The sequence below is a fragment of the Papaver somniferum genome, chromosome 1 (assembly GCF_003573695.1).
Source record: "Papaver somniferum cultivar HN1 chromosome 1, ASM357369v1, whole genome shotgun sequence".
Classification (NCBI taxonomy): Eukaryota; Viridiplantae; Streptophyta; class Magnoliopsida; order Ranunculales; family Papaveraceae; genus Papaver; species Papaver somniferum.
Window position 1 is genome coordinate 61836694 of NC_039358.1, and position 11640 is coordinate 61848333.

Here is an 11640-nt window from a genome sequence, read left to right on the forward strand (position 1 = left end):
TCCCAGTCAGATGCTAGGTTTTGAAGCCTTGCTTCTTTCTTTGCGGTATTCCCTTCAAATACGGTTTCTAAGATATCCCAAGCATTTTTAGACTTATTACACGTAGTCACGTGGTGATGAAGATCTAGGGTAATGACATGGATGATATCATTTATTCCTTCATAATTTTTCTCTGCAGCAAGAATCTCAAGATCATTATAATCACCAATATCCTTTGCAACAGTTACACCGTCTACTAAAACTAATGGAGGATCATAGCCATTAACAATACAAACCCATGATTGAAAATCTCGCGCTTGTATAAACACACGCATAACAATTTTCCACCATAAATAGTTCGTGTCATCGAAGGCTGGAGGTACGTTTATAGAGATAACACTTCTGTCCATAATAATCAGATTGCTTCAAGCACAAACTTATAAGGTCTTAGCGTATTTGCCTGCTCTGATACCAATTGAAAAAGCGGGGGTCTAACAACCACACCCAATATTTCGTTTGGCAATCTATATGAACTAAACATTAATAATATTCTGAGAGTATAAACTCAATGAAAGAATAATACTAAAAAGTTTATCTCTTTTTCTCAAATCAATCAACAAATCAAACAGATAGAAATCTATGAGCCTGATTGATGTGAGAAAAACTTGGACGGTACGAAAGACCAATATCCAAGATCAATCAAAATCCTATCCAACAAACAAGGTCAGATTTATCAATGATGATTGATTAACGCACAACCTGTGATATTTCAATTATAAAGATAAACAATATAATGTGGAAAAGAAATAACACTGACACCAGAAATTTTGTTAACGAGGAAACCGCAAATGCAGAAAACCCCCGGGACCTAGTCCAGAATAAGCACACACTGATTATAATCTATTACACCGATTTCCTACTACCTATTCGGACTAGATGTAATACCTGCTTCAGCTATATTCAAGCACTTATAAACTCCTAGCAGAAAACCAATTCTTTTTAGAAGTCATTATCGAAATCTCCTGGCAGAACAGAGTTCTCTATTCTCTTCACTCTCAAAAATCTTCTAGCAGAACGTTAGTTTTCTTTAGAAGAAGCAACAACACCGTTGATACTTTTTGATATTCTGTTTTCACAAAACACCGAATTGATTCCCCTTTAGATGTAAATCAAGGTTTTGGAAATCTTGTGTTTATTTCGATAAAAATAATTACCAGGTAAAACAAACTTGTAGATTAGGGTTTATTATACTCTTAAAGAAAAGGAAGAGAAACCTAATTATTCTACAACAAGAACAACTAGAATAAATCTAGAGTTATCTTGTTTTAAACTTCTTAAGGATTTTTACGAGATACCTTAATCGAAGTTTTCTTTCTAGCTTCCGATTTCGAATAACAAGTGTTGGTATACGATTGGAAACTGAAATCTATCAAAACCCAGGGTTTATGATCAACAACTCTTGAATGGTTTTATATCAGAAGAGAAAACCTTAGAATAGACAAGAGGTGAAAAACCTAGATTACAAGTTGTATAATCAATCACGAAGATTAAAACCAACTCGGCTTTGTGATCCCAAATACAATGACTTTTATCTCACTCTTGGTCACAAAGAACAGAAGACATGAAAAAAAACCTTATGAAGCTTACACCAATTTTCCAAAAGGGGATGAAAACGTGTAACACTCATGAACCCTTCATTTATAGTGAACAATAACTTGAAAGCTACGCAAAGCTATTTTCCTTTTCAAGACTCTCCTAATTTTGGGAGTCTTTCCTAAGTTACAACTCTTGCCAAAATAATTAAATAAATAATTAATTAGAAAATATTGTATTTATGTGAATAAATCACATTTTAACTTAGGAAGGAATCACAAACACTTTAATATGGTAATCAAATATGTTTGGAGTAATAACTATCTTGCCTAGATAAGGAAGCATCAAAAACATGACCAAAAATGTCTTATAGTCAAGTAATTTGGCTCAAGTCCATGAACCATTACAAACAGTTCGTGGATTGGTTCATACTAACAAACTGTAACAATTACAACAATACTTATAATTGTTACTTTAATAAATCACTCATAACTACTCAGAATTGAGTGATTTTTGGCTCGTTGAATTCGTAAGCTCATTCACTATAACATGAGAACCTTTCCAGGGATAAAAGTTATTGTCACAAAAGTCGTGGCTCAAATAACCTCGAGTATATATACATAAATGTACATTTACCGTCATAGAAATTGTTCCATAAAGTGAGCATTTGTTTCGATAGATTAGAAAGGTAGAAGTGAACAAGAATCCAAATGAAATCAATTACCACATACCTTTGTTGATGAATTCCTTGTTGATGTCTTCTTGTAATCTTCAAACTTCATCCTTCAAGGATAGCTTCGATTATACTTCTTAGTCTTAATCTAGTCCGAAACTATCTTTAGTATACTAAATCAAGAATGCATTTTGGCAACTAAAATTGACAACTAACTTGACATACCAACGCTAGTTGGTTCAACCGAGCAATGCTCTAATAATTCACGCTATAATAAGCCATACTTGTCTTAAAATTTTAGATGGCCTCATCCGAGCTGAGTTAGCTCGTCTGAAGAGTCTTATACAAGCATAAGACTAAGGCACAAACTTCAATTAGGGATCGACCTCATTCTGAACGTCTCAAATACATTCACGACTAGTAAATTAGGCCTAAATTGTACATGTCTATCCAAAAACGTGGATAAGCTCCTTTGAGCTTTGCATGTTCAACTAAGGGAACCATAAGCAATAATACAGTCTCCATGTGACATATATGACCGGACACAATGATGTAAAGTCCAATATCAGCTCCTCTCACACTCTACAAACGAATTTTGGAGCATTCCATGCCTTTTCACATGACTTATCATAGTCATTTTCACAAATAAGAGAATATCTCTTTATCTTGACCAACTCGGCTATAAAGAATATTTTTCTATCTCAACACATCACCGCAGAGGATTCACACCAATGGGTAGATGTCAATTATGGTTTTGATCTGGCGGTCTACAACACATGTGAGAAATACCCGACCTATTTCTATGTAGACAAGTAATCCCTATCTTCACCGACCTGAAATTATAGAATTCAACTATAAATAGGTCATATATTTCTCCAAGCTAACACACAACTTTCTCATAACCTCCCAGAGCAATAACTTGTTCTCTAATCTCTCTCTTCATCTGCTTCCCTCTCTAAGATCGGCCCTAAGCCTCCTTCCTTGTGACTGAAGCATCCTTTGAATGGCCACTATGCATGGTTTAGATGAAGACTGTTCGTTCTCAACCTCCCATAACTCACTTTCATAAACCCCAGAATTTCACTTTTAGCCTCTCACCGATTCTAGGTAACTAGACACCTCGTAGAGTCACTATTAACTCTATAAATATACATTTCTTGTTTTAGATTTTGGATGAGTTTTTCACAAGTTTTAAAGAAAGTGTGTCAAGAATTTTATAGAATTAGAGTCGTGTCTAAGAGTGCAGGAATTCATCAATCTATTGGCTAAGTAGTATTGTAGTGCTACTTAATACAAGGCGTGATCGCTGTATCTTGGAAGACTACGGTTGTAACTCCGCCAATACCGTATATGCACATACGTATTAGTCTTTAAGGAAAAAGGGATTCTCGCCCCGATTAGCCCAATTTGATGTATTATAACTATCTATTTTATCAGCATTTGGAATCGTTCATGAAAGCTCAAAGTCTTATGGTGGAATCATAAAAACGCTAAAAAGAGTAGTGTTTGCCTTGATCAATGATATTTGACTAAAATATTTGCACGATTGAAGTTAACAGTGGCTTTTCTGCATTTGACTTATGTTAAAAACGCTATATTGAATAGTGTTTATTTTTTAAACGCTATCCAGAATAGCGTTTTTCGTCTTTTATCATGCTATTTAGAATAACGTTTTATTTGGATTCCACACACCACTCTACAAAACCATGAAACATGACTTGAAAAAATTATAGGTGGCAGCAGCTTGGAACCCACTAGACTTAACGTTTCAGACTTTTTCCAGACTTTTTCCAAACTTTCAATATGTTGAATTCCATCGTAAGACTTGCTTTAATGTAGGTTAGAAAATTCGCCTCAAGCCAACCTTCGTTGGTCAGCTCAGGTGCGGGTGCACGATGAAATTGGTTGGTCGGATAGAAACGGCGGTTCAATGTCGGGTCAGCTCTTCTAATGGGTTACCCCTTAGCACGTTGACTACATTCACCATCACCGTTATCAGTTTCCAAGTGAAACCTAAGAGACAGAACATAGGGTTTTGCTGCTGAGGTTTTTGCTGCAAACTCAACTCTCTCACACGGCGCCACACCACTGAAGAACAACGGCATCTACTAGTATTTAGGTTTAATTTTAGGTTTAGGGTTCATCAATCTCTTCCATCCCTCCGAGGACTATCCGTAATTGGAACGAATCTACTTAGGTTGAGGGTTTAATTTTTTTTTTTTTTTTTTGCCGTCGTTTCTGTAATCAGTAGAAAGAGATGGGGAAGAGGAGAAGGATGGAAAAAGGTGGCGCTGATGGTGGTGTTAAACGTACAAGAGATAGTGAACACTCACCTTCAACAGTCTACGTTAGCGGCTTACCCTACGATTTTACCAACGCCCAGGTAGATTGAAAATACTGTATCTCTCTTTATTATATCTGTATTTGGTTGATTAATGGTTAAGATTGTTCATGAATACAGCTCTAATTAAACCTTATTGTGAAATTTTATAGCTTCAAGAAACATTTAGTGAAATTGGTCCTGTTAGACGTTGTTTCATTGTCACTCAGAAGGGTAAGAAAAACATCTTCAATATTGCCAAATGAATGTTGTTTCCAATCTTTGATTTGAGTTTTTATTAATGTATATCTGTAAATTGTGTTTTCAGGATCAAATGTTCATAAAGGGTTTGCATACGTCACATTGTAAGATTTTATTCCTTACTCTTAATTCGGGTTTGATCACTGCATTTTATTTCACAATGGTCAGGTTGATTTTCTTTTCATAAAGCTGCATCTTTTTAGTTTTAGAAAACTACTTGTTTAGAGTTTCTGTCTCATTTTCTACATTGTAATATTGCTAATTGGATCATTTGTGATCCCTTTGTAGTGCTCTTACAGAAGATGCCGACCGTGCCATTGAGCTGAAAAACGGTGTATCAGTTGGTAAGAGGAGAATTGCAGTTAAACATGCCATGCATCGTGCGTCCCTTGAGCAACGGCGTTCAAAGACAAATCAAGGTTTCAGCTTCTTGTATTTATTAATGGCTATCTTACATGTACTTTGACAATCAAAATGTTAGGCTTCTTCTTCTCCCAATCTTAGCATTTGTGTTTGACTTGTAATTAATGCAGATGACTCTAAGAAAAAAGAGGGCAAGGAAGATATTTCCACTGACGGTGTCAAAGATGAGAAGATTTCAGATGAACATGAAATAGGTTTTTATGCAGAGATATTCATGCCCTTTACCTTTTGTTTCCATTATTATCTTGATTTTCAGTATTTTGCTGGCCGTACTGATGTTCTTAAAATTCTTCAGAGGAGGTGAAGGGAACCCATAAAGCTCTTGTAACTCCCAGTTCTCCCGCTGATAACGAGAAATCTTCAGGGAAGGTGAAGAAAACCGGTAAAGCTCTTGTTCCTTCCGATTCTCCTGCTGAGAAAGAGAAATCTTCAGGGAAGGTGAAGAAAACAGGTAAAGCTCTTGTTCCTTCCGATTCTCCTGCTGAGAAAGAGAAATCTTCAGAGAAGGTGAAGAAAACTGGTAAAGCTCTTGTTCCATCTGATTCTCTCGTTGAGAAAGAGAAGCCTTCAGGTAAAGCTCTTGTACCTCCCAATTCTCTTCCTAAGAAAGGGAAGTCATCAAGAGAGGTGAAGGATACTGGTAAAGCTGTTGTTTCGTCCATTTCTGCTGCTGATAAAGGGAAGGCTTCAGAGGAGATTAAGGGAACCGGTAAAGCTCTTGTGCCTCCCAGTACTGTTGCTAAAAGGGAATCATCAGAAAAGCAGAGGTAATAAATCTTATTTCTCCGAATCTCATGGGTCCGTCTCATCTTTCATGAGTTATACCTGTAGGTATCAAAGTTTATATGAACCCGAAACAAGTTCAGTTACTGATCAGTTCTTGCGTTTTTTTTTTTTAAAGAACTTCAAACTATTTTAATAAGCAATCCCAGTCCTTTCTTTATATCTTCAATAATATTTGTGAAGTCACTGTATAAAAACTTAAAAAAGAAGCTCGAATCATGAAATATTTTACTTGGACTTTGGAGACTTCAGGACAGTCATGTTGGTGCACAGAATATTTAAATTTACTTTTCTTTTTATTTGTACCTACCGGTTTTTTAAATATCCTTTAGAGTTTCTATGAACACTTAGTTTAAGCTTGTAACCATGTCATTGTAGTCTTATAGAAACTGAGCTAGACATGATGTCGACCCATTGGTCCTGAGGAACTAATGCGAAGATCTGCTTTTCTGGTCTATGGATGTTCAACTGAAGATTAAATACTCATTATGCTACGCCTCCTGCTTCTTTTGTTGTTTTGAAGGGTTGCTAGAACAGTTATATTTGGTGGACTCGCAAGTGCTGACATTGCTGAAGAAGTTATTCGTCGTGCCAAAGAGGTTGGTGATGTGTGTTCTGTTACATATCCTCTCCCAAAACAAGAGCTTGAACTCCATGGTTAGTATGGTTTATCCCATGACTTATTCAACTTGTTGTGTATTTCTAATCCAAATCCATTGTTGTATGAATAAATCACCAAGTCTGGTTAGCTATATTGCAGTTAGGCACAGTACAGTTCGCTACACTCTGTATCAATTTGAACCATCATCTTGTTGACCCTATGTGAACCATCCTACTAATCGAAATTGATTCATTTATACTTGATATAATTATATGTTAAAGCCATATGCATGTTTTATGACTCAGCGCTTGCTCGAGATGGATGCAAGATGGATGCTGCAGCTGTAATTTACATGGGCGTTAGATCAGCTCGTGTTGCGGTTACTAAGTTGCATCAACAAGAGATAAAGGGTGCATCTGTTTGGGCACGTCAGTTGGGTGGAGAGGTATAACATTCTCCAGGATGGGGTACCAACTTTGGAATGTCAATTACATTTTCATCAGTGTATCCTGTTTCTGAATGCTCCTTGCTTAGGTCCTTCTGAACGTTTGAATACTTGATTTCTCTTCCATGCTTTACGGTTTCAAAGGCATATTCTAAACTTGACTACGCATTTACAACTTGGTTCTAGATAAGATTGATCAGACCTCTATATAGCTTCCTGTGGGTATTCTTTAATTGCTCCTCTGAATATGTGGTTCTGTTTTTTATCTGGGCTTATGAGATCAAGTTGGAACTTGTAGTGTTCTGGTGAATTTATGAGAAAGCTTGCTTTGTTTAGTTACATGATTAGCATACAAGTAGTTGTTGAATTTGTTTCTTTCAGATATGTTTTGAGATCATAAGGGTCAAGTTAAATAACTCTATTAAACTCGGTGGTAATTCTGTCTGCAGGGTTCCAAGACTGCTAAATGGAAGCTTATTGTCAGAAATATGCCTTTTCAGGCAAAAGTCAGTGAGATTAAAGAACTCTTTTCATCAGCGGGTTTTGTGTGGAACGTGTTGATTCCTCAGGCTCCTGACACAGGGTATATTCAAATGCCGATATAATACTTGTTAAGTTTATTTATCATCTTGGAAGGTTATATTTAGTTTTTTTCCTTGTACAGAAGGTCCAAGGGATTTGCATTTGTTACCTTCACATGCAAGCAGGATGCTGAAAGTGTATGATTCTTGACTCATGTTCGTAACAGTATCTTGTTAATTGCACTCATACTCACAAGAAATCATGTGTTTGCTTGTCAGGCAATCCGTACAATAAATGGGCAAAAATTCGGTAAAAGACCCATCGCTGTTGATTGGGCTATCCCGAAGAAAATATTCACCACTGGTGCTAATGCAGTTGATTCATATAAAGATGGTATAGTTTCTATAAAACTATCTGATTTGTGGTATTGCTTTGAATGGAGGTTTTCTTATTTTTGCTATGTAACCTCCATTTAATATTTCATCAATTACATTTGAATAAATTTTCCAGGACTACAAGATAGTGACGAGGAGGACGACGAAACCAGTAGTGATGACATGGAAGATGTCATTGCTGATGGTGATAGAAAATCCCAGCAACCTCAAGCAGGGGATACTACTACAAAAGATTCTGCTGTTACTGAGAATGGTGTTCCAGTTGAAGTGGCTGATTTTGAGGAGGAAGCTGACATTGCAAGGAAAGTTCTTAAGAATTTGATCACATCCTCCGGAAAAGGAGACTTAGATTCTGTTGGCCAAGATTCAGCTTTACCTCCAAGTAATGACGAGGTAACTACTACGATTGAAAAGGCTGCAGCAGAGGTGAAACCTAAATGGCCTGGCAAGACTGAAATGACAGAGCAAGAAATGTTGGAAGAAGAAAGCAATAGGCAGAGAACTGTTTTCATAAACAATCTCCCATTTGATACTGTAAGTGAAGAGGTGAAGCAACGGTTCTCTGCATACGGGGAAGTACAGTCATTTTTGCCTGTTCTTCACAAAGTCACCAGGCAAGGATAACACTTACAATACCACAACCTTGAACAAAGTTTATCTTTCAGAATGTTGTTTATGATTTTTCTTGTACTGTATGAGCAGGCGGCCAACAGGAACTGGTTTTCTCAAGTTCAGTACACCAGCGCAGGCTGATGATGCGGTTGCAGCAGCACAGACTACAGGTGACTCGGGGATTTTTCTGAAAGGCAGACAGCTAACTGTGTTTAAGGCCTTGGACAGGAAGTCAGCTAACGATAAGAAACTTGAAAAGGCGAAGACTGAGGATGTTGACCAACGCAACCTTTATCTTGCGAAGGTATCAACTTCTGGTTTGTCAGAGATAATAAGATTGTAGACTACATGAATATGACAATCAAGGGCTAGAGCATAATTATGCTATCGTTTTCTATACTTAGTCAAGTGTTGATGGATTTTTGTAAAGGGACAGAGTTAGATTGAACTATTTTAAACCATTTGTCTTCTTATAGTAAGCAAGAACACTATCTTTTCTACAAACACCAACATAAACTAAAGACTTGCTTTTCCAATGGTATTCCAGTAATTGATTTGTTAAATCCTAATGCAAAAACCCTTATTGTCAAAGCTTGTGAAGAATATGGATTCTTTAAAGTCATCAACCATGGTATACCTATGGAATTAATGAGTACATAAGAATCTGAAGCTGTTAAGTTTTTCTCTTTACCGGGTGTCAATGATATATTATGATAAGTAGTTATCAATTCTAACTCATCTCCCCTTTCCATGATTTTCAATAGGAAGGGGTTATTCTCGATGGTTCACCTGCTGCTGAAGGTGTTTCAGCACATGATATGAATAAACGTCAAGCGTAAGTAATTTGTATTTGTACTGGTCTAGAGCTCAGGTTTACTACTCTGTGACTTGATATATTGTGTGGCAAATGTGTTACGTGAATGAGATCTGTTTTAGAGCATTTTCTCTCTCTTTCATATTCTGAATAAAGATCGTAAACATATGCTGTATGTGCTTAAAGTTAAGTTGAGGTTTCAAGCTTCTTATAGATGGATTTATGTAGAGTATTACATGCCATTTTCAGGTTGGAGAAGTCAAAGAATGTTAAGCTTCAATCTCCGAACTTTCATGTTTCAAAAACTAGACTCATCGTATACAATGTGCCAAAGACAATGTCTGAGAAGCAGCTTAAAAAGATTTTTATAGATGCAGTTCTTTCCAGAGCTAGCAAACAAACTCCTGTCATTCAACAGGTACTCTATGCAGAACAGTTTTGTAAGCGGTAACTGGAACTGCTTTAGTCCATATCTTGACCCAACTTACTGTGGTGATTAGAAGGATGAATTAGTAGCTTTTGCTTCCCTGTAGAATATTCAGAGAATCAGAGCGGTGAAAATGGACTAGCTCAGGAAAACCCTGACCTGTAGTTTTAACATTAATTAATGAGTGCCCTATTAGTAATATTTATTATTTTCTTGATCTATGTGCCATATTGTAATATTTTGAAAGTCACAAATTTTATTGACTTGTATCGTTGATTATGCAGGTAAAGATCGTGAAGGAATCCAAGGATGCAAAGATGCCCAAGAACCATTCACGTGGAGTAGCTTTCATTGAGTTCACGGAACATCAGCATGCACTTGTGGCCCTGAGAGTTCTTAATAATAATCCCGGTAAGTATTCCTGATACGTAAGATAGCTGACGTCTAAGATAAAAGCCTAAATTTTGGTTGAGTTGTAGAAGCCACTTGTAATTGAATTAAGGGCCTTTCCAGAGAAAATTTTACTAATAGTAATCATCATCGCCTCATTCAAGTATTCGTAAACCAACCATACAATGTTGATGGTGAAAAAAGATCATTAAGCTATGGTCATTGACATGCATATTTTAGAACAAGTTGATTTTTTGTTAGGTGATCTAAATGATGAGTAGAAATAGAACATTCTGTCTGGGAATTTGGATATGAACTGGATAAAATACACACTACTATGCACACAACGATTCCTCATTTTCTACCATGCAGATCTACTTTTAAGAAGATGGAATTGATTTCTTTGTTTTAATTTCACCTGCGTTGTCTGCAGAAACTTTTGGCCCTGAGCATCGTCCAATTGTTCAGTTTGCCCTTGATAATATCCAGACACTGAAACTACGGCAGAAGAAGTTAGAATATTGGCAGGCCCGTTCCGGCGCAGAAGCCTTGCCACGACCTGCCACATCACAAAGGGAAGATACTCCTCAGAATAACGACACAAACAAATTAGGAAAGCACAAATCTCGAGGTGGTAACTTTTCATCTAAGGAAACGGATGAAGATAAACAAGGTGAAGGGGAAAATGTTGCGCCTAATGGATCCACTGATAGAGAAACTCCCGCAGGCAAAAAGTTCAAGGGTACCCCTGCAAGAGAAAGAAAGACCAAGTTTGCTGCAAAAGATAAGGCGGAAGAGTCAACAGAGAAACCCAACAAGAATAAACCATCCAAGTTGGTTAATAAAGAAGCACGTGCACCTGAATTGAAACCAAAGGAGAACGCTGAGACTGGTCAGAAAAAGAGGAAGTTTCAGGATGAAATCAATTTGGTGCAACCAAGGGAAGGGAAGTTTCCTAATAAAACGAAGAAAAGGTCCAAGTCTGGGGGAGAAGAAGTGGTTGACAAGCTTGATGTGCTCATTGAAAAATATACGTCAAAGTTCTCACAGCATAATTCGAACAAGACTGCTGTACCTGGTGAAAAGCAAGGTTCTAGGCAACTCAAAAGATGGTTCTCATAGTATTTTAGCTTTCGGTTTTACTAGGAATTTGTTACTGCTGCTGCTGTATTAACTATCTTATACATACCTGGTCTGCTCCTATGGGTTGAAGTTGTATGAGGTGAAGTTATTTTATGTTTAATATGTAACTTTATAAATTCCTTTACGGAAAATTTTGTTCTGTTCATTTTGAACTGAAAGGAACTGTGAGAAAAGAGTGCAAGTTTCACTAAATCTAGTTGATCATTCAGTATTCCTCATTCAAAATCTCTTTAATACAATTTGGGTTTGTTATAGTCAT

General features: G+C 36.8%; 1 protein-coding gene across 1 annotated transcript; it reads left to right on the forward strand.

Moving 5' to 3' along the window:
* Positions 1-4255: 4255 nt before the first annotated feature.
* On the forward strand, positions 4256-11599 carry LOC113288801 (RNA-binding protein 28-like). The gene is made up of 17 exons (XM_026537925.1): positions 4256-4628; positions 4739-4799; positions 4894-4930; positions 5115-5245; positions 5360-5443; positions 5545-6016; positions 6556-6689; positions 6939-7078; positions 7528-7661; positions 7743-7797; positions 7879-7993; positions 8111-8609; positions 8698-8911; positions 9372-9442; positions 9671-9839; positions 10133-10259; positions 10672-11599. The coding sequence occupies exons 1-17, from the start codon at positions 4503-4505 to the stop codon at positions 11358-11360; spliced, it is 3258 nt and encodes a 1085-aa protein (XP_026393710.1). The 5' UTR covers positions 4256-4502; the 3' UTR covers positions 11361-11599.
* The last annotated feature ends 41 nt before the right edge of the window (positions 11600-11640 follow it).

Excerpts from the sequence above, each read along its gene's own strand:
- LOC113288801 (XM_026537925.1), top strand. The coding sequence starts at position 4,503 with ATGGGGAAGAGGAGAAGGATGGAAAAAGGTGGCGCTGATGGTGGTGTT. Across the intron at positions 7,079-7,527 it reads CACGTCAGTTGGGTGGAGAG|GGTTCCAAGACTGCTAAATG; the intron begins GTATAACATTCT and ends TTCTGTCTGCAG. Across the intron at positions 8,912-9,371 it reads GCAACCTTTATCTTGCGAAG|GAAGGGGTTATTCTCGATGG; the intron begins GTATCAACTTCT and ends GATTTTCAATAG.